At 47.8% G+C, this 23,093-nt stretch overlaps 1 protein-coding gene across 1 annotated transcript in view; it reads left to right on the top strand.

Annotated features, from left to right (window-relative positions):
* The window catches only part of LOC140492176 (fibrillin-2-like), a 320,148-nt gene that overhangs the window by 229,796 nt on the left and 67,259 nt on the right, over positions 1-23,093 (top strand). The window contains exons 39-44 of the mRNA XM_072591036.1: positions 343-468; positions 677-802; positions 11,067-11,216; positions 13,678-13,749; positions 16,769-16,894; positions 19,478-19,603. Of these exons, the coding sequence (XP_072447137.1) occupies positions 343-468; positions 677-802; positions 11,067-11,216; positions 13,678-13,749; positions 16,769-16,894; positions 19,478-19,603 (726 nt within the window). The remainder of the gene's footprint in view (positions 1-342; positions 469-676; positions 803-11,066; positions 11,217-13,677; positions 13,750-16,768; positions 16,895-19,477; positions 19,604-23,093) is intronic.

Below are 23,093 nucleotides of genomic sequence, written 5' to 3'. Positions count from 1 at the left end.
CAGACAGTCGCCTGAGGCTAGAATTGAACCTGGGTCCCAGGCACTGTGAGGCAGCAGTGCTAACCACTGAGTCACCGTGCCTCCCTGAAATGCTTTGATCAAATCTGGCAGCCTGCACCAATTATGCAGATGAAACATATTCATGGAAATGGTTCCAATCTCATGCTGAGTAAATTACCAAGCAGCAATGTGCCACGTCCCCAATCAGTTCAGACCTGACACAATCTCCCTTCTGTCTGTTGATGACATTGGACTCTGTCAGTTGAACATGGAGTGGAAGGCACTGCTTTGGTGAGGTGATGTCCCTTAGGAATGATTCTCTGTTCATACTTTGTTTCTCAGATATTGATGAATGCCAGGAGTTGCCAGGATTGTGCCAAGGTGGGAACTGTGTCAACACATTCGGCAGTTTTCAGTGTGAATGCCCGGCTGGTTATTACTTAAATGATGAAACCCGGATCTGTGAAGGTAAGGTACAGGACGTAGCTGAAGGAGTGGACATTACTTAAAACATTTCAATTGAAAGCATGTTCTTTGAAACAAAATGTCGAAAGCAGTTGATTAAAAGGTTGATGGGCGGTAATGTGGGATTGAGGGTAATAGCAGTGGAACAATATTAAGTAACTGAAGTAGACATCATATTCCTATAATAAAATAATCCCTTGTACCTTCACAGACACTGATGAATGTGTCACCCACCCTGGTATCTGTGGACCTGGGACATGTTACAACACCTTGGGTAACTACACTTGTGTGTGCCCTCCAGAGTACATGCAGGTCAATGGGGGAAACAACTGCATGGGTGAGTCTGACTGATCATTAATACCTAAAAATTAGTGAATTTACAGTGTGAGTCCTGTTAACAAGTGTCTGATAAAACACTTTCCCTTCTGCAGTTTTTCTCAAGAAAATGCTACAGAAACCAGTGCAGAACCAAAACACACTTTAATAACTGGAGTGAAGCTTTGCTATTATAGTTGTCAAGGAGATAATCAGTGATCCTGCTTAACTTTTCAGGTTCACAGCCTATACTCTCAAATCATTCCAAATGTGAAGTCATGTCTCGACTGCAGTGCCAATTATCTGAGGCTGGATGAATGTCATCTCAGGAAGCAAAATCAAGACAGACAGTTCTTCATGAGATTAGAACTTCCAAACCTTCCCTAAAATACTTCTAATGTGTACAATATCTGAATTTTACACATCCAATAGTATTTCAAGATCAAACATGGGTATATAGGAAACATGAAACAACTTATCAAGAAGTTTCAGAGAGATACACACAGTTACAATCTTAGCTAATGTTGTAGTTCTACACTGTTATAACATTTGTACATGAGAGATTTAACAAAGTGTGCTTGCTTTTCAAATTGCGTGAGAAATGTTACTTTTCTTGTTGTGTAATGTCAGAGACTGCATTCCCAAATCAGAACAATGCATCTTCATTCCCTGGAAAAGGAGTTCCACGTGGAAACAAAATTCCTCCTCAGTGTGTTTAAATAATTGAAATTAATTATAATCTTCACCACTTGCACACACACCACATTCACTCTGCAAAGAAAGGTAACAGTTATCGTACCATTAGCATCAGTTGTGGAGGCATTACTTTTAAACTTTAAAATTGTCGAGGCAACACAGTAAACGTGCCAGCTTTTGTGGCCCAGTCTAGTGGTGGTACTTCAGTAAATTTGCTTCTTGTTAGTCCTCATTATTTATCAAATCAGGAATTTGTTTTAATAGTTTATTCACAAGGTGTCAAAATGGAGTTCTGAAATGAGAAAGGAAAGAATGAAAGCAATAATCAAATCTCGCTGTGAATTCAGAAGCATTTTCCTAACTAATCTGTTCAGAGATGTTATTGCACATCACTGGAGCAGAATGGGACTTGAACTCAGACCTCCTAGTTCAGAGGTATGGACACTACGACTGTGTCACAAGAGCCGCATTACTGTGAATTTATTTTGTTCTTCTTTCATCCAGAAGTGCTCTTACACACAATTGATTATATTTTTCCCATCACCAAATTAGCGCTGGAATTTTTCATCTGTTAACTACCACCAGTAAATCACCCATGTTTCCAGTTGAATCTTTGACATCCGAAACCCATTATGATTGAAATAGATCACCAAAGGTGAGGAGAGGTAGGGAGAGAGGGAGAGAGGGAGGGGTCTAAATTAAAATGGAGTTGGAAGGAAAGATACAGCACTGCATCCCCTGTGGTGTCCTCTACTTTCTAAAGGCATTGCAAGGAGAGATGGACACCCTGTGCTCCATCTCCAGTGTCACCCGGGCATGTATGTATCCATGGAAAAGGGGCAGGCAGTCAGCAGGGATGACCCCTTCCAGGGACCTCTGCTTGGACATGGTCAAAGGCAACCTGCCCAGGCCCAGGAGCAGACCCACAAGGTGGTCACAACCAATATACACTGTCTATGGCCTCCACAATACCACAAATAACCAATCAGGCTGGGTGTCCACAAACCACCACCAACTGTGGTTATATGGGACTGCTGCATGCAGCACCCTCCATCCCAGGTCCCCAAGGGAAAATGGGAGGACTCCCACGTAGAGCATCCTTCCCTGGAGGATCTCCAATAGCCGACAGCAATAACACACCCTGGTGTGCGTGGCCAGTGGACCTACAAGTCGAGGCAGATGGTCTACAGCAGCGACTATACAGGAATGACCTCCACACCAGGAGGAAGCACAGGGAGTATTACTATGAGGCAGACCAGGCTCCTGAAGGAGGTTCAGGATCTGGGGCCAATGTGAAATTCTGTCCGAGCACGGAGAGGCAGAAACAGGATTCCACCGCACATGTGAGCATCCTCCAGCTGGTGCGCAGAATTAGGTCAGAGCGCCCGTGGTTTTCAGGCGACAGATGGCATTAGACATGAGCTGTATATCCACTGTCTCCAGTTCCCATGGCAACATCCAGCCCAGTCCTCCCCCACCCAGCCCCCAGCCCAGACCCCCGTCGCCCAGACCCCAGCCCAGACCCCGTCGCCCAGCCCCCAGCCCAGACCCCGTCGCCCAGCCCCCAGCCCAGACCCCGCCACCCAGCCCCCAGCCCAGACCCTGAAACCCAGCCCCCAGCCCAGACCCTGAAACCCAGCCCCCAGCCCAGACCCTGAAACCCAGCCCCAAACCCAGACTCCGTCACCCAGCCCCCACCCAGCCCCCAGCCCAGACCCTGAAACCCAGCCCCCAGCCCAGACCCTGAAACCCAGCCCCAAACCCAGACCCCGTCATCCAGCCCCCAGCCCAGACCCCGCCACCCAGCCCTCAACCCAGACCCCGTCACCCAGCCCCCAACCCAGCCCCCAACCCAGACCCCGTCACCCAGCCCCCAACCCAGACCCCGTCACCCAGCCCTCAACCCAGACCCCGTCACCCAGCCCTCAACCCAGACCCTGTCACCCAGCCCTCAACCCAGACCCTGCCACGCAGCCACCCAGCCACCAGCCCAGACCCTGCCACCCAGTCCGCAGCCGAAATCCTTCCACGCAGTGCCCTGCCCAGATCTCACTACCCAGCCCCCAGCCCCGATCTCACTATCCAGCCCCCAGCCCCGATCTCACTACCCAGCCCCCAGCCCCGACCTCACTACCCAGCCCCCAGCCCCGACCTCACTACCCAGCCCCCAGCCCCGACCTCACTACCCAGCCCCCAGCCCCGACCTCACTACCCAGCATTGCCCTGTTGTGCTGCTGTGGCCAGGGCTGTCCCCCTTGCCAGCCACTCAAGCCAGTGATGGTGGAGGTGTCAATTCCTGAGCAGTGAGCAGTGAGCAGTGAACGTCTGATGCTAACTGCTGCTCCTGACGGTGGGAAAACCCAGTGTGAGTTAGCTGTGTTTGTGACAAACCCAGGAGTAAGGGTCAAAGGGCCAGTACCACAGCATGGCGGCCACCAGCTAGTTTCTGACCAGCACTAGGCTCCTCTACAGCTCCTCTTGGAACAGACGTGTCCAGCAGCTGTGTACATATGTGAGAGTGTCTCTGGGGGAGAAGAAGTGAGCTGGGCAGGTCTGAGCTGTGCTTCACCAGCCTTGGCTAGAAATCAATTGATCAATCGATTGATTGAGAGACTTTGATCTCCAGCTCCTGCCAATGCACTGGCCAGGATTCCTCAGCCAGGCTGTGATAGATCTCAGATGGATGGTACCCCAGATGAACCCCATAACTCTCCTGGAATGGAATCTACCCACTACAGACCGACCAGGAGTATGGAACGTTAGGCCCAGTTGATCCTGGTAGAGTACGCCGCTTGGTGTTCACACATCCTCCCCAGGTCAGCTGGCTCAATGAGTGGGAGGAGCATGTCATCAGCCCAGACTGATGAATTGAACTGAGAGAAACTCCTCATGTTATTAGGTACAGAATTAGTTCAGATATTTCCTAAATTATCTGTTCCGAGACATTATTAAACCCCTCTGCAGATGGGACTTGAACGCAGGCTTCCTGGTCCAGAGGTGAAGACACTAGCACTGCACCATATGAGTCTTCCTGTGAATTGTTTTTAATGTATAAATCCAAAAGTGCTCTCACACACAACAAAATTTCTTTTCCCCATCACCAAAACACCCATGGTATTTTTTTTTTGTCTATTAATTACCATCAGTAAATCCCTGCATTTCCAATTGAATACTTTACGTATAAGAAGGCCCTGGATGACCATAAACAGAGGATTTTACCAACACCGTTGAGCTGTTCAGGGAGAGACAGGTACCACAAGGAGTGGAGTGTATTATTTCCCCCTCCAACTCTTTTGATTTAATCCCTCCCCTCCCTTCCCTGTTTGATCACACAACATTGCCCTTTGAGGTGAAGGGTCACTGCTTGTCACTGGCCACTTGGGTGTTTTCCCTTTGGATCAGTGTGAGTGTGTGCGCGCACACATGCAAGGACTCTCCTCCTTGAAGGGGACTGTCCCTGGACTAGCTGTCCCATATCCAGAGAGCAGAAAGAAAAGGAGGAGGCAGAAGGAGGTGAGATCTTTTGAGTCTGGGGCCTACTTTTGGAGCTGCAGCCTGGGCCTCACCCAGGTCAAGGGAGTGTTGCTGCTGAGCTGGGGCCCATTCCCACTGCTGGTCTCTGAGACCCTGCCCAGACCTGCATCAGCTGTTGCTGCTTGGGCCCTGCCTCACTGCTGCTGCCTGGGACTTGCCTTGGGGCCCCTCCCAGGACCTCCACCATTGCTGCAGTTATTAGAGGCCCACCTTCACTGCTGCTGCCTGGGACTCAATTTTGTGGCTGCCTGGGACTTGCCTTGGGGACCCTCCCCAACAGGCTTGCACCCACCAGGCCTGCCCCCACCACTTCGACCAAGGAACTGCCTAGGACTTGCCAGAGGCCTGCCTCCACTGCTGCTGTTGCCTGAGGCCAGTCTCCACCGTTGCCGCCTGGGACTCTCCTTGGGTGACTGGCCTTGGGCACATCCCCAGGACTTCCGCCACAGCTGTTGCCTGAGGCCTACTAACATTTAGCAGCAGAGTATGGCGAGCCCGAAGGTGCGGCTGAGCCCCACAACCTACACCGGGGTAGCCGCTGCCTTAGGCTCAGCTGGCCCAGCCCCGGCTGCAAACCACACCCCCTTCAGGCACCTCACAAAACGCCTGGGGGTCAAGGCCTATCCCCACCCCAATATGAGCATCGAGGCCTGCAGCAAGGCCATGGCTAGTGTGGTCGGCCCACTGGCCATCGTCGCTGCGGCCCGGATGTACGGGAAGGCCGTATTTGTCATCCTTTGGAGGTCACGGTCCAAAGGGTCGTGATCTCCAACGTCCCGCCCTTCATTTCCAGCGAGCTCCTTCTTCCCCACCTCAACACCTTGGGGCATGTACATTTGCCTGGGAGGAGGTCACCGAGGGCTCTTTCACCCTCCTCCACGAGAGTGCAGCCTACTGCGCCTTGTGGACGGCGTGCGGTGCCACCTGTGCTGCAAGGTGGGGCACATAAGAAAAAACTGCCCCACCCAGAAGGCTGCCCAGCCCTCGCCAACAGCTGGTGGTGCCACCGCACCCACTTCCCCTTCCCCCGAAGTCAACACCACAAGCCCCGTCACCGGAGGCTTCCAATGCTCCAGCCTCTGGCAGGGAGGGGGGGGGGGGGGGGGGGGGGAGCGTCCAGCCAGCCAGAAGGCGCTCAAGAAGACGCGACGCGACGCGACGCGACAGGCCCGCCCACAGGGAGACCACCCTATCCCCTTCCCCAACACCTAGCCCATGACCTGCCCCACCCTGGCATGACAATGCCCCTGCAGCTGTGCCAGCATCACCCTGGCATGGAAACCCTGACCCCCCCAAATCCGTACCTGATCCTAGACCCACTGACCTCACATCCACCCCCCCATCCCAATAGAGAAACCCCTGGTGCTGCAAGACCTGGCCCGGGGGGCCCCCAAGTCCCACCTCACCCAGCCACACCCTGGCACTAACCTGGGGGGAACCACCGCTGCCCAACCTCTTACAGCAACTGTATCTCTGGGCCCTGGAGAGGGAACTGGGTCCCTGCCCTGCCCACTGTCACCTGATAAACCAGGGGCAGGGCAGGAAGTGACATGCTGACCCTCCCTACTCTGGCCACGCACCCTGTCTTCCCCCGGCCAATCGTATTCCAGGAAAGGCTGGGGGGGGGGACCTCAGGCCCCATGACCACCAAGGCGGGCAGGGAGGGGAAGGCCCATAAATGAGTCACCTCACCCACAGATCTGGTGGGGTGGCTATCTTGTTGGCCCTGCATTTCAGGGTCGGGGTCGGGGTCGGGGTCGGGGTCGGGGTCGGGGTCGGGGTCACGGTCACGGTCACGGTCACGGTCACGGTCACCGGGGGGGGGGTGGTGCTTCACTTGGTGAACGTCTACGCTCCCCTGGCCGGGCCGAGGCAAGCAAGTGTCTTTGAAGAAGTGTCTGCTCATCTCGCTTCCATCGACGAGAACCAGTGCGTCGTCCTCGGGGGAGATTTTAACTGCGTCCTCGAGGGCAGGGACCACGGCGGTGCCCGCACTGGCTGGGCATCGGGGAAGAGGTTGGGGGACTTGGTCAAGTCCTTCGACCTGGTGGACGTCTGGCGGAATCTCTATCCCGACTCCATCGCCTTCACCTTCGTGAGGCCTGGGGTCGGAGCGTCCAGAATCGACCGCCTGTACGTTTCGCGGGCGTACGCCTCCTGTTTTCCGAAGGCCTCCACGCGGCAGGTGTCATGCACGGACCATCACCTGGTGTGGGTGGAACTCCTTCGTTCGGCGCCAGGCTCGGCTCCGCGTACTGGCACTTTAACAACCTGCTGCTGGAGGACGAGCGGTTCCGGGACTCGTTTCGTCGTTTCTGGGCCGGCTGGAGAAGGAAGTGGGGAAGCTTCCCCTCCCTGAGGCTATGGTGGGACGTGGGCAAGGCTCACGTCCGCGTCTTCTGTCAGGAGTACGCGAGGGGGTCGGCCAAGAGGCGAAATCCAGGATCGGGGAGTTGGAGAGGGAGATGCTCGACCTGGAGTCACACCTCGGTCAGCCCGACGCGGACTCGGCCCTGCGCGGGGTGTACGAAGAGAAGAAGGCCGCGCTCCGGGACCTGCAGCTCATCGGGGCTCGGGGCGCGTACGTGAGGTCGCGGATCCAGCTCCTCCAGGACCTGGACCGCGGCTCCCCCTTCTTCTACTCGCTGGAAAAAAGGCGTGGCACCCGTCAGCAGCTCCTTGTGCTGCTGGCCGACGACGGGTCCCTCGTCTCAGATCCGGAGGGCATCAGGGCCCACGTCCGAAACTATTACACGGCTCTGTTCTCTCCGGATCCGTCCAGCGAGGACGCTTGCAGAGTTCTGTGGGAGGACCTGCCACAGCTCGGCCCGGAGGACGCCGGAAGACTCGACGCTCCCGTCACTTTAAAGGAGCTGACCGGCACCCTCGACCGGCTCTCGAGGGGCAAAGCCCTGGGGCTGGACGGGCTGATTGTGGAGTTCTTCAGGGCATTCTGGGACGTCCTGGGGAGCGACTACGTACAGGTCCTGGGGGAGTGCCTAAATGCAGGACAGCTGCCCCTTTCTTGGCGCAGGGCAGTCATCGTCCTGCTGTCAAAGAAGGGGGACCTTCGTTCCTTAAAGAACTTCTTCTCGCCTGGCCTCCGTGCTGGCCCACATGATTCACCCGGACCAGTCCTACACGGTCCCGGGCCGGAGGATACACGACAACGTCCACCTGGTCCGGGACCTGATCCATTTCTGTCGACGGGCTGGTCTGCCGAGCGCCTTCCTGTCTCTCGACCAGGAGAAGGCGTTCGACAGGGTCGATCACGAGTACCTGCTCGGGAGTCTGCGGGCATTCGGGTTTGGGACGCGGTTCATCGCCCGGATCCGACTTTTGTACGCCGACAGTGTCTGGTTAAAGTTAACGGGTCCCTGACGGCGCCCCTTCGCTTCGGGAGAGGAGTGCGTCAAGGCTGCCCCCTGTCCGGCCAGCTGTATTCCCTGTGCGTGGAGCCTTTCCTGCGCCTCTTGCAGAGGAGGTTGTCGGGGCTGGTTCTGCGTGGCGCGGGCATGGGGGTGGTCCTCTCGGCCTACGCCGACGACGTGCTCCTCACTTTCACCGACCCAGCTGACCTGGGGAGGATGCGCGAGTGCCAGGCCGTGTACTCGGCGGCGTCTTCCGCCAGGATCAACTGGGCCAAATGTTCCGGACTACTGGTCGGTCCGTGGCGGGTGGACTCTCTGCCGGAGGAGTTACGGGGGTTCAGCTGGAGTACCACCCATCTCCTCTACCTGGGGGTCTACCTCAGCCCGGCTGAGGAATCCTGGCCGGCCAACTGGCAGGAGCTGGAGGCCAAAGTCTCGGCTCGCCTAGGCCGCTGGACAGGACTGCTCCGAGTGCTATCTTACAGGAGTCGAGTGCTGGTCATAAACCAGCTGGTGGCCGCCATGCTGTGGTACCGGCTGGTCACTTTGTTGCTGACATCCAGAGAACGTTGGTCGACTTCTTCTGGGACAAAAAGAGATACTGAGTCGCTGTGCAGGTTCTGAGTCTCCCTATTGAGGAGGGCGGTCAGTCACTGGTGTGCGTCCGCACCCAGGTCGCGACGTTCCACCTTCAGACCTTGCGGGGATACCTTTACGTCGAGCCTCCTCCTCCGTGGTGTGCCCTGGTGACGTATATTTTTCCATTAGGTGCGTAACCTCAACTATGACACGCAGCTCCTGTTCGTCGACCGTGACGGTTTGGAGGTCGCCCTCAAGGTGCTGCCTGTCTTTTACCAGGACCTGATCACTGTCTGGAACATGGTCGAATTGCGTCGCGCCTACCCTCCGGCTGGAGTAGCGGCTGTCGTCAGGGAGCCGTTGCTCAGGAATCCGCACCTCCGTACTCGCGGGTTCGAGTGGCTGTCGGAGGGGAGGGCCGTGGCGGCGAGGGCGACCAGGGTCGGGGACGTGCTGGGTGCCGGGGGCCTGGGCTGGACGCTGCCGCAGGACATAGCGAGCAGGGCAGCGGTAGACGTCCGGTACGTGGCCACCGCCATCCGACGCCTTAAAACGGCGGTGCTCGGACCCGACGTAGTGCACCGGTTGGAGGACGCTCAGGTGTGTGAGCCTGGTCAAATTGGCCATCAACAGTTCCAGGCAGTGGGCCGTGGAGGGGGTTGTTAGGGCCGACTGCCCGCCCCTCTTCCGTGGTTACGGCGAAGGAGCACATGGTGTCCACCAACACCCTGGAGTTGTTCAGGGAGAGGTGGGCGCCGCAGGGAGTGGAGTACATTATTTCCCTCTCCAACTCTATTTTTGATTTAGTCCCTATCCTCCCCTTCACTGTTTTGATCACACAGCATTGCCCTTTGGTATTGAAGGGCACTTCCTATCTTCCTGCTGGTGGAAATTTGAATTAAGATTCGTGCACCTTGTGTCTTTCACTGTGTCTCACACCTGCGTGCACACACAACATGGGTGCTGGGGATAATATAAGCACTACTGAGGTTAGGCAAGTAGTGTATGGAATTGGAAAAAAAGAAAAGATTAAAGAATACATAGGGGATTTAGAATCTCCTCAGTTCAGGGGGACTAACTCTGAGCTGGCTAGTCACAGTCAGTGAACTGTGCACATGTAAATAAAGGGGGACTGAGTGACAGGCTAGCAGCCTTTGTGCAGTTACTTCAATCACAAATCTGTGAAGAGCCCTTGCTGTGCCGTGGTAGTGTTCCCATCTCTGGAGCAGGAGGCCTCAGTTCAAGTCCTTGGAATAACATCTCTGAACAGGTTGGTTTAAAATATATATAAATTCAAGAATCTGTTAGCTAATTCCAGTTTTCTGTTAGTGATAAAATGCGAATTCCTAACATTTGACTTCAAAGCTAAGAGACATAGCACTGAAATCAAAATGGAAATCTTTGACTTACTGTATGGGGAGGCAATGACCATGTGGTCTTATCACTGGACTGTTAATGGAGAGAGCCAGGGAATGTTCTGGCAATACAGGTTTGAATCCGGCCCTGGCAGATGGTGGGATTTGAACTCAATAAAAATCGGGAATTACAAGTCTAATGATGCCCATGAATCCATTACAGATTATCAGGAAATTCCATCTGATTCACTGATGTCCTTCAGGGAAGGAAATTGCCATCCTTACCTGGTCTGGTCTACATGTGACTCCAGACACACAGTAATGTGGTTGACTCCCGCTGCTCTCTGGATAATTAAGGATGGGTTATAAATGCTGACCTAGAATCACCCTCATCCCATCAATGACCTAAAATAAATTCAACCAGACACTGATTCATAGTGGACAAATCACTTTGTTAACCAGAGGAAGTGATAAGAAACTGTATCACGTACTCTTATAATCCAAGCTCTCAAAAGAACTTGTACTTCTCTTGGAATTTTCAGATATATTAATATTCAATAGAATGTTGGCAGTAAGTGAGAGAATGTCTGGTCAGAAAGTGCAACTGAGTTGGTATGTATTGATGTAAAGTCCTACCTCAATGTTCTACCATCAACAGGCAGCCAACAAATATAAGATCAGAAATATTTCAACAGATGTTTCGATATGATGCCAGACTTTAGGTTTTCATACCATTTTTTATTTTTTCCAGACATGAGAAAGAGCTTATGCTATCGGCACTACAACGAGACATGTGAGAATGAGTTGTCCTTCAACTTAACCAAAAAAATGTGCTGTTGTTCTTACAATGTGGGTAAAGGCTGGAACAAACCTTGTGAACCTTGCCCAACACCTGCTACATGTGAGTCTATAACCATTCTTACCACCTGGATTACTTTACCCACTCAATGAATGAAAGTAAAACATTCAGTTCAAAAAATTGTTGTCTTTTAAATAGGCTTAAACACATTTTACTTCATTGTGGTTCATTCATGTATTTCATTTCTGCGTTGACAAGTTATTTAGCTCAGTTGGCTGGACAGCTTGTTTGCAATACTGAGTAATGCTAATAACCCCCCGCTATTGATCAGAAACTCAACTGGACTCACCACATAAATGCAACGGCTACAAGAGCATGTCAGAGGCTAAGAATACTGTGGCGAGTAACTCACCTCCTGCCTCCCCAAAGCCTGTCCACCACCTGCAGTGCACAAGTCAGGAGTATGATGGAATACTGCCTACTTGCTCTGGATGGGTACAGCTCCAACAACACTCAAGAAGCTAGACACCATCCAGCACAAACCAGCCCGCTTGATTGGCACCACATCCATAAGCATCCACTCCCTCCACCACCGATTCTCAGAAGCAGCAGTGTGTATACCTACAAGATGCATGACACAAATTCACCAAAGATCTTCAGACAGTACCTTCCAAACCCATGGCCACCTCCACCTAGAAGGACAAGGGCAACAGATACATGGGAACACCACCAGCTTCAATATCCCCTCCAAGCAACTCCCCGCCCTGACTTGGAAATATACAGCCGTTCCTTCGCTGTCATTGGGTCAAAATCCTGGAGTTCCCTCCCCAATGGCATTGTGGGTCAATGTGAACTACAACTCATCAATATCTTCTCTAGGAGCAACTGGGGTCAGGCAATAAATGCTGGCCCAGCCAGCAACACTCCCATCCCACAAAACAAATATATTTTAAAAAGACATCTGGTTTGAACAGAGTGCGACGATAGGTACAGCCAATCTGCTCCCCCAGGGATGGTTAGCAACTTAAACATTATAACAAGGCTGTGTGTGATATATTTAATCACCATTAAAAAGTCCTTCCTTTCTTATTTCCAAACAATTCTGCATGACGATTTTATTATGCCACCTCTGGAACAAGTGGGACTTGAACCCAGGCCTCCTGCTCCAGAGGGAGGGGCATTACCAATGCACCACAAGTGTCCCTTTTAGTTGCACGTAGGATTCAGTTATAGGGGCAGAATTAGGCCATTCCGTCCCTCAATGCTGTTTCCCCACCATTCAATCAATCAAGGCTGGTCTTTGGCCTAACTCCAAATATCTGCCTTTGGCCCATACCCTTTAATACATTTGCCGAACAAAAACATATCTATCTCAGATTTAAAATTAACAAACTGATCCAGCGTACACTGCCATGTGTGGAACACAGTTCCAAACCTCTCCCACCCTTTGTGTGTAAAGGTGCTTCCTACCATCTCTCCTGAATGATCTGGCCCTGATTCTCAGACTATGCCCCGAGTTCTAGAATCCCCAACCAGTGGAAATAGTTTATCTTTATCTACCCTGTCTTTTCCTCTTAATAGCTTGAAGACTTTGATCAGATCACTTCTTAAAGTCCTAAATTTTCATGAAAACAGGCCTAATTTATCTAATCTCATTCATAACTTAATCCCTGAAAGTCAGGTTTTGTAAACCTATGTTGTACTCCCTTCAGGGCCGATATATCCTTCCTAGGGTGTGGTGCATAGATCTGCATCTGTTCACTAGATTCCTGCTATCATCTTCCTTTTCAGTTTTCTCCATGACCCTTCTGCCCTGCCCCATCTCCTTTTGATCTCTCCCCAATCTTTCTGACATCCCCAAACCACAATCCTCCAGGATTGGCTTCCTCCAGGCCTCCGTCTGCCTTTGTGCCTCCAATGTCCACCCAGCTCCAGATGCTGATCTTTTCCCCCAGTCTTTGGTCTTGCCTCAGTTTTCCAGCCCTTTCTCAACCACACTGTCCCAACTTATCCACAACCTGGGTGTGGCCCCGTGCTGAGGACGTTCCCACCCACGGGCCAGTCAGCCACCCAATCTGGTTGCTTACAGAAAAGAGATGGAAAGAAATGACTGCTAATCAAATCCTGCTGCTCAGTTTGGCAGGACTTGTGGGAAAACCCCTTCTTCCAGGTTTCCCAACATCTCAGCAGCCCTGCCCCCACTCCCATCTCGCCTTCAAATCAAGATCCATCTCATTATTGCCAGATCTCTTTCCAAATTTCTCTGGGCTACACTCATTTCTATTCATTGTCCACTTGTATCCTACTTTTCTTTTCAACAAGTCTATTGCAATATGTTTATATATTTGTTATATATTAGATACATTTATCAGGCTGTCCTGATGTTTTGAACTGACTGGTTATAAAGTGCAAAGTCACTTCTCAGGGATTCCAGACAGTGTTCTGAAAGGTGATGTATGGATTCCTGGTCTCAGTTTGTCACAAAGAAATGTACATAGTGTATTAAAATGAAATGAGTAATGGTACATTTTAGATGATTTACTAATACGATTGTGTGTTCTAGCTGAATACCAGTTGCTGTGTGGAAATCAAGGCCCTGGCTTCACCATTGACTTTGAAACTGGGAAACCTGTTGGTAAGTACAAACATTTTTTGTACTTGGGTCACATATTCCTTCCAAGGTATTTGATTTTTGTTAGTATTTTTATAAAAATATTTGGAGAGAATCTGTGTTTAAATGCGAAACTCAAGCCCGAACCGTATTTAATTCCCACCCCCTAACAGTTGAACAATGCTGCAGTAATCAGACCTCTATGGATTTATTGTGTAACATCAGAAGTCCCATGACACCAGGTTATAGTCCAACAGGTTTATTTGAAATCACAAGTTTTCATAGCACTGCCCCTTCCTCAGGTGAAGTGAAGAGGTAGTGCTCCGAAAGCTTGTGATTTCAGATAAAACTGTTGAACTATAACCTGGTATCCTGTGACTTCTGACCCCAGTCCACCCCAGTCCAACATCAGCATCTCCACATCATGAATGTATTGTGTAGTGGTCCCAATTATTACGTTCTGAAGATTTGATGTAAAGGAAGAAGTTGAGATAACAAGCATTAAGTTGATCGGAGAATAAACAAAACAACTTAACCCCAATAATCACAATATTTATCAGTGGTTGGGTTTCATTCAGATGTCCTTTTAACTCCCAAGCCAATTTTAACCTCTTCACTTCAGTGGAGGGTAACAATTGAGTGAAGTGTAAGACAAACATCTGGGATGGAAATATCTATTGCTGGAAGGAACAAGCTTGGAGATAAAAATGGCACCTCACTAGGCAGGCATCAAGATGGCCAAAACCCAACACTGGGATCTCCTCAATCCTGTGCCTCTGGGATCTCTGTGACCCTGTGACTCTGGGATCTTGGTGACCCTGAGATCTCTGTGACCCTGTGACTCTGGGGATGCTCTTCTTTTAGCTAGCATGCCATCCTCCATGACGCTGTTGAGGATAGGAATTGCTGCCATCTCACTGACCACCTTGCTGGGCAGGGTGTACACCCTTGGGGTTTTAATTTTGGGGAGGTCTCACCAGTGGCCTGCTTCACTCGTGTTTGTGTGATTCGATGTCTGCGCAGATTTCCCATCAGATTTCCAGCCAGCTGATGAAAAACCAAATTGCCCCACAAGTTTTGACCCATAACCCATGCCCTCCCTTGCTGCTGGGTTTATCAGTCAAAATCAGAGTATCAAGGTTTGAAAACACTACAATTCAGATTTATACAGAACAGGTTTCAGAAAAGGTACATGGAAATTGAAAAAAAATGTCGGCATTTCATTCATTTTCACTTGAATAAAGTTCTGTTTTCACTTTTAAATTTGTACTCTAGAATGTTCAAAATATATACATTTTGGGGAAGTTGAATTTTTGTTTCTCATCTGTTATCACTTTCATGATAATGACATCATTCTTTGATAATCCTTGGAGATTACATGTTTGTCATGGAAATGACTACAGAGTTTTGAAGGAGTGGTTGGACAATCTGGTGGGTCAGACCTTGTTTCCCAGACATTGTGAGGCATAATGAACATGACAATGGCCTTACTGTGGTTGTTTTTCCAACACAGATGGCTACTGAAACCCTGAATAATAGAGAAATTATTATTTTTAGTGGAAACAGGCCAAAAGGCCCAACAAGCCCACACCGACCCTCCAAGTATCCCACCCAGACTTATTTCCCTACCCTAGTACTCTACATTTCCCCTGACCACTGCACCTAACCTCCGCATTCCTGAACACAATGGGCAATTTAGTATGGCTAGTTCACTTAACCTGCACATCTTTGGATTATGGGAGGAAACTCACGCAAACTCAGGGAGAATGTGCAAACTCCACACAGAGAACCACCAGAGGCTGAAATCAAACCTGGGTCCCTGGATCTGTGAGGTAGTAGTGCTAACCACTGCACCACTGGACCACCCAAATTATTCTCATTGGTTTTGCAATTACAAGGACATTAACTCAATACAACATAAAAACCGAGCTAACTTTTGATTTACTTCTTTAAAACCAGTAATTTAATGGGTGGGTGATGTTTGAATATAACATTGTACAATTTATATTATTATTGATAAATTTGTGTGTATCATTCTATGTTCGCTTCCAATTCCAAATTTAGTTTGTTAGATATTTTCTCATGAAGACAATAGCTTTTTAAAAACAACTAGTCAATAAATAGAAAAGGTTAGTACTAAAATAAAACCAAGAACCGCAGATGCTGAGGATCTGAAGCAATAGCAGAAATTGCTGGAAAAATTCAGCAGCATCTGAGGAAAGAAGGGTCATTGGACCCAAAACAATAACTCTGTTTTCTTTCCACAGATGCTGCCAGACCTGCTGAGGTTTTCCAGCAACTTCTGTCTTGGTTAATGCAATCTGCTTTATGAAAATGATCTGATGAGAATGCTCCTTCTATGTGGTCAATTTATATATCTCTTTGATGTTCTTCCTCCAGTCACCAGATGCTGTTAGGTACAATGGTTTAGAATCAGATTGAATGCACTATTTCAATTAACTAATGAAGCTAAAGGCAGGAATATGGCAAAGTGATCATAATAGTGTAGCTAGCACTGGAGCCATTTGTAACATCAGCAGCAGCCTGTGAGTAACAGGAAGCTAACAGAAGAAGGACTGGTTGAGAACCCTTACTCTGCTAGCTTCAAATGAAGGGTGGTGTTCTAAAATAGTTGGTGAAGGCAATTTCCAAAGGCGCCTTTACAATACCCAAACCAATATGCTGTCAGACATGTTTCTGATACTGATTGAGCAGGGGACGATGTTCCATTAGATAGTTCCACATCAATTTGTTCAGAGGTGATATAACACACCTCTGGAGCAGCTTGGACTTGAACATAAGCCTTCTGAATTGGAGGTAAGGACACTGCCACTGCATCACAAGAGTCTCAAAAGTTCGTCCCTCAAATTAGATGTGAAAATGAGAAACAACTGAGTCTGATTTCACCTGATGTCCTCCTTATGTAGATTGTTTTTTAATTTCACAAAAACCAAATCAATCCAGATGAAGCTATGTATTTTAATATAAATTTCAATGAATGATTGCATTGTTTGTCTCTAATTATTAATTTCCTTACCACTAGATATCGATGAATGCAGAAAAATTCCAGGGATTTGTGCAAATGGTGTCTGTATCAATCAGATTGGCAGCTTTCGATGTGAATGTCCAATGGGATTTAGTTACAACGACTTGCTTCTCATCTGTGAAGGTATTGTCATGTTCATTATAAGATCCCACTTCAAATCGGTTTCTGCTATGTCTGACTTTCACATCACATACAATTGTGAGTTCTATTGCCTTATTTCATTTTTTTCGAGTGCTCTTGAGGAAGTGTTAATTAACCTGCCGACTTGAATCACTGCAGTTCATGTGTTGTTAGGAAGAGATTTGCAGGATTTTAACACAGTAAGGGAAGTAATGGCAAAATCATTCCAAATCAAGGTGGTTTGTGGCTTGGAATGGGACCAGTCAGTGGGAGTGTTCCTCTGTATCTTTAGCCCTTGTCTGGAGGATACAGGTCACAGGTTTGGAAGGTGCTGTTTAAGGAACCTGAGTAAGTTGTTGAAAGGTAAGTATTCTTGAATACTCTCCTGTTTAACCAAAACTAAAATGTATATATGTGTGAAAGACTTTAACAACCTAATGATTGATTATCAGCATTTCAGTTGCATTTAACAAATTTTCCTGTTCATTTTTTAGTTCTCTGTATACATGACAATAAAATCTTAAAGATAATCAATCAATCTGCTTGGATAATTTGTTAACAGAAACTATAAAATATGATCCAAATGTTTAATCAGTTTTTGACATATTTCAGCATTGTGTGCAATTCCAAAACCATAGTTTACACATGAAACATCATACAAACATTTTTAAATTAGTTATGAAATCCAGAAGTAAGAATCTTTTTAAGTTACGTTTTTCAATTTAATAAAACAATTTGAATATGTAGCTACAAAGCCTGCAGTTTCTCAGAAAGCAGTCTTATTAAGTGGTGAAGAAGGATGGAGAAAGGCAATTATTCACAAACTTTTCAATGATGGGAGATTTTGACCAAGTTTGCCTTTTGCTATATTATTGTTGGTGTCAAAATGACTTCATATTTCTCACTGATCCAGACATATTGTATTGAAGATGTCCTGTATATTTTACAGTGTAATTAATTCACTTAATCACATTTCAGACTGAAACTTCCTTAAACATGATTAAAATGCAATCTGGGTTCAATATGTCTGTCTGAAAAACACAAATTAAGAACAGCCAGCACTTACTTCATCAAGCTCATTTTAAGTCCTAGCTATAGTTTGTCTCTTGCTAAACATGTTTAAAAGACTACAGTGTTGACTCCCTTAGAAATTAATTTCATGCACATCACTCAAGTATTATGTGCTTTATTGATGCAGCAAGTTAATCCTATGTCAGCTTCTAATGCTGAAAGACGAATACACTCCTAAACCAGTTTTATTTCTGAAGACCTGTGCAGTACTTAAGCCGTTAACCTCCTGATCGAATGACTCTGATGTGGGTTTTACCTCCAGCAGTATATTTCACCCAGTGCAGCAATGCTTACAGTATCCCTCATAATGTAAAGGACGAGGTATAGATATCATGGAACTGAAGGATCAGACAGACATTTATTACAGCTGACCAAAATATACCAATCTTACATTCACTGACACCTAAATGTCTGGGTAAGTAGAAGGCAATTTGTAATAGAGGAAGAACACATTTCTAATAGTGTGTCACATGATCAGGTGACCCTCAGATAAAATGGCATATGAGATCTTTAGACCCTCGAGTAACATGATGATACAATGATGATATAGGCATGTCTGTTAAAGCAAGGGCATTCTGACTGTGACACAACACAACGTGATGACATTCTCCAGGTTTATCACATGCCAGCCAAATGTCGAAGCCTCCACTGTGGCAGACAGGAGGTATACACCTTAAGAAATAGGAACAGCAGCAGGCCATTCGGCCTTCCGAGCATGCTCCACCATTCAACAGGCTGATCCGAGAGTTCATTACAATGCAGAAATGTACTACCAACCATCTTGGTCTTAGGAAAAATGTTAGGCATCCAGAGCTCAAATCTGAAACAATAACCAGCTTTTTTGCAGATGCAAAGAAGGCATCTTCATTTATTTGAGGTTCCATGCTTGTTTCATTCTGGAAAACCATTTGCCAGTCTTGCCGATTTCCTTCCTTTGCCTTTCCTCGAATTCACAGCATACTCATTGCTTTCTTTTCCAGCTTCTCCCTCTACAATCAGTCACCTTTGTTCCTGATCAGCTCATTTCCCTGATGATAACTTGCCATGATGGAAAGGTGCAGCTGTTAGATAAGGCTGTCACAGATACCAAACACTCATGCGTCTTCACCAATGAGTTGTAATGGAAAACACCCACCTGATGTCTGCAACCAAGTCTTGTTTAAATGAACACAAGCCCCATTATTAGATATGCCCCAGTCGCCTAGTTCGAGTATAATGATTGTGTACCCTCATCCAGTTTGTCTGGGATGAAAGTTTCACGCCTGAGTCACAATGTCTGCTCCATTTACAGTTACACTATTTTTATATCCAGATTTAATTTTGAACTTGGTGAACGTGAAATAAAAACAACTTTATTTACTGTATTCTATTTCTAGTTATAAAGCTCTGTTTTAATTGAAGTCTGTTACATTTTGAGCATTCCAATCTCCATTAATCTTCTTAACTTTTCAGTGTTGTATTACTTCTAACTCAGACTTTGAGACACTACAAATGGTATTTTTGCCTTCATTTCAGATATTGACGAATGCAGTAATGGTGACAACCTTTGTCAACGTAATGCAGACTGTATTAATATTCCTGGCAGTTACCGTTGTGAATGTTCTGCTGGATATAAACTAGCACCTAATGGAGCTTGCATTGGTAAGAGTTTATTCAGTAAGACACCAGCTTCTGGTGAAAATTAAGCTTCATTGTTGGATTTTCTGATTCTTTCATGAAGTGAGTGTCACTGTCTGGGCCAACAGTGGTTAACTCTCCCTAATTGCCCTTGAGAAGGTGATGTTGAGCGAATTATTCCAGCCCAACCACACCCATATCAGCCATTAGTCAGGATGGTGGACATGTTGTTTGTATATTGCTACAACTGTGAATTGCATTGAGATAGCACAGAAAATCATCTCACATTGCTTCACAGATGCATAGTCAAAATAAAGGCACCGAGTCAAAGACGTAGGAGTTAGTAAGGATGACCAAAAGCTTAGTCAATGAGTTTGTTATGAAGGAGAGCTTAGGGAGAGAAACTCCAGGGTCTGTAGCTGAGGTGACTGATTATATGTCGAGAATGCAAAGGAAGTGGGTAAGGCTGTAGGATGTACAAGAATTCAGATTTGAGAACATCAGAAAATTTGGTGAGATAGGCTTCATAGGATTGAGTGAAACTTTAAAGGCAGTGGGAAGTGAAACTAAAAGGGAATGTAAACATGAGGATGAGCATTTTGAACTTGTCAGGTTAGTGACAGAGGCAGGGTTAGCATGCCACTGCAGTAATGAATGAGTAAGAAATGATACAGGCAGCAGAGTTCTGAAGAAGCTACAAAGGAATGGGAATATGGCCAAGAGATCATTGGAATTATTCTGGCTGGAAATAATAAATGAGAGTTTCAGCAGCAGCTGCCCTGAGCTATGGGCAGAGGCAAGTGATATTATAGCAGTGGAAGGGATGGTCTTTCTCATGAAGAAGACGTGTGATCAGAAGTTCATCACAGACTTGACCAAGACACCAAAGTTACAATCAGTCTGGTTTAAACTTCAGCAGTTACTAGAGGACAAGTTGAAATTGGTGATCAGGTCGAATTCAGTGGAGAAGCCTGAGCACAAACAGTCAGCGTTCAGTGAACTCCCAACACTGATCTCAGACGAGCAGTCTGACTACATCAAGACAGCGGATCGGGCGAGTGAAGTGGTGGAGAGGTGGGGTTTTTGTATCATCAGTGAGCATGTGAAAGGTGTGTGCGTGAGGTGTAACCAAAGGGGCAGCATGTTGACAATGATGGACCATGGACAGGGCACAGGGGTATCCTCACAGAAGCAACAGCACTGCAGAGGAGCCAGGTGATACAATAGGAGAAACCTTTGTTAGACATGCTTTAGCTACTTATCAAGGACAGTTTCTCTGATCTGAACAACATTGGACATTGGCCAACAGTATAAAATACTTCAGAGGCAGAGCAATTCTGAGAGAAATGCTTCATGGACAGTGTCAAAGAGGATATTGATTGATGTTTCGAGAGCAAAGGGGAGTTAAAATAAAGTGGCAAAGACTAAGAGGTAATGTTTTAAAAGGAAAATCAAATTTGCAAGGATAGGGAATGTCAATGGCAGCTGGATATGGAAGTTGACAATGGATGGAAGGGATTTTATTGGGAATACAGCCAGAGGAGCTGGAGTTGTGTCTTGCAGGAGAGACAATCTTAGAAATGACATCATGATGGAGAGGTTACAGAGAAATAAGTGAGGTTTGGAGCACAGCAGGGGGATCCTGGGGAGACGTTTGCTATTGCAGGCTGGGACTGGGGAAACAACAGAGTCAACTGAATCAATAGTTTTGGTCTTTGTGAAAAAGATATCCACCATGTCCTTGGTCCTGTTGTATTTTACAATGATCCTTTAGGAGTGAGGAGTAAGGAGTCCGACCTGATTGTACTTGATGCTGTCCAGCCAAATTTAATTATACTTGTTTAATAGGAACAGGGGGAGGCCATTCAGCCCCTTAAGCCTATTCCACCATTCAGTGAGATCTCTGGCTAATTCCATTTTCCAGCCTTTGGCCCATATCCCTTAATAACTCTGTTTAACAAGAAACTATCTCTTTCAGATTTAAAATTACCAACTTATCCAGCATCCTCTGCTATTTGTGGAAGACAGTACCAAACCTCTCCCACTCTTTGTGTGTAGGACTACTTCCAAATGTCTCTCCTGAATGGTCTGGCCCTCATCCTCAGACTATGCCCCTAGTTCCCCAACCAGTGGATATAGTTTATCTCAATCTGCCCTTTCTTTCCTTCCTATTATCTTGGACCTGCTGAGTGCCAAACAAACTGACCATTAATTGGTTTAATTTTATCCAAAATATAAATTGGAGTGTCTAAGCAACTTGATTGGGAGTAGCAGCTCCAAGGTTGTAAGATTTAATTGAGACCTCTTTCCTAATATTTTGACAGCAATTTAAAATTGATCCTTCCTGCATGGCTTTCTTGAAATTTACTATTCCTGGGTGCAGCTAGATCCAAGGAGAAAGTGAGGACTGCAGTTGTTGGAGATCAGAGTCGAAGAGTGTGGTGCTGGAAAAGCACAGCAGGTCAAGCAACAAGCAAGAAGCAGGAGAGTTGATGTTTCGAGCATAAGCTCTGCATGAGGAATGAGGGGGTGGCCCAAGGAGACTGGGACATAAATGGGAGGGGGGTGGGGTTGGGCAGAAGGTAGCTGGGAACGTGATAGATCGATTAAGGTGGGGAGAAGGTGATAGGCCAGAGAGGAGGGTGGAGTGGGTAGGTGGGAAGGAAGGAGGACAGGTAGGACAGGTCATGAGGGCAGTGCCGAGTTGGAAGGTTGGATCTGGGATAAGGTGGTGGAAGGACAAATGAGGAAACTGGTGAAATCCACATTGATCCTGTGTGGTTGGAGGATCACAAGGTGGAAGGTAAGGCATTCTTCCTCCAGGCATCTGGTGGTTAAAGTTTAGCGGTGCAGGAGGCCCAGGACTTGTATGTCCCTGGTGGAGTATGAGGAGGAGTTAAAGTCTTTGGCCACAGAGCAGTGGGATTGTTTAGTGCATGTGTCAATCTCTGATGAATATCTCTGTGACACACGCACTAAGCACCCCCACCGCCCTGTAGCCAAACACTTTAACTCCCCCTCCCACCCCACCATGGATATGTAGGTCCTGGGCCTCCTCCACCACTAAACCCTAACCACCTGACGCCTGGAGGAAGAACGCCTCATCTTCCGCCTTGGGACCCTCCAACCATACAAGATCAATGTGGATTTCACCAGTTTCCTCATTTCCCCTCTCCCCACCTTATCCCAGATCCAACCTTCCAACTCGACACCACCCTCTTGAACAGTCCTAACTGTCCATCTTCCTTCCCACCTATCCGCTCCACCCTCCTCTCCGACCTATCGCTTCTACCCCCTCCACCTCCATCCACCTATCGCATTGGCAGCTACCTTTCCCCCAGCCCCCGTCCCATTTATCTCTCACCCCTACCCCCCCCTCCCTTGGCCCACTGGTCTCATTCCTGATGAAGGGATTATGCTTGAAACCTCGACTCTCTTGCTTCTTCGGTGCTACTTGACTGGCTGTGCTTTTCCAGCACCACACTCTTCGATTGCAGCTGGATCCCACAAATAA

Source organism: Chiloscyllium punctatum, chromosome 2, assembly GCF_047496795.1.
Source record: "Chiloscyllium punctatum isolate Juve2018m chromosome 2, sChiPun1.3, whole genome shotgun sequence".
Taxonomy (NCBI): Eukaryota; Metazoa; Chordata; class Chondrichthyes; order Orectolobiformes; family Hemiscylliidae; genus Chiloscyllium; species Chiloscyllium punctatum.
The sequence above is the reverse complement of the archived record's forward strand: the minus strand, read 5'-3'. Positions and strand labels throughout refer to the sequence as shown.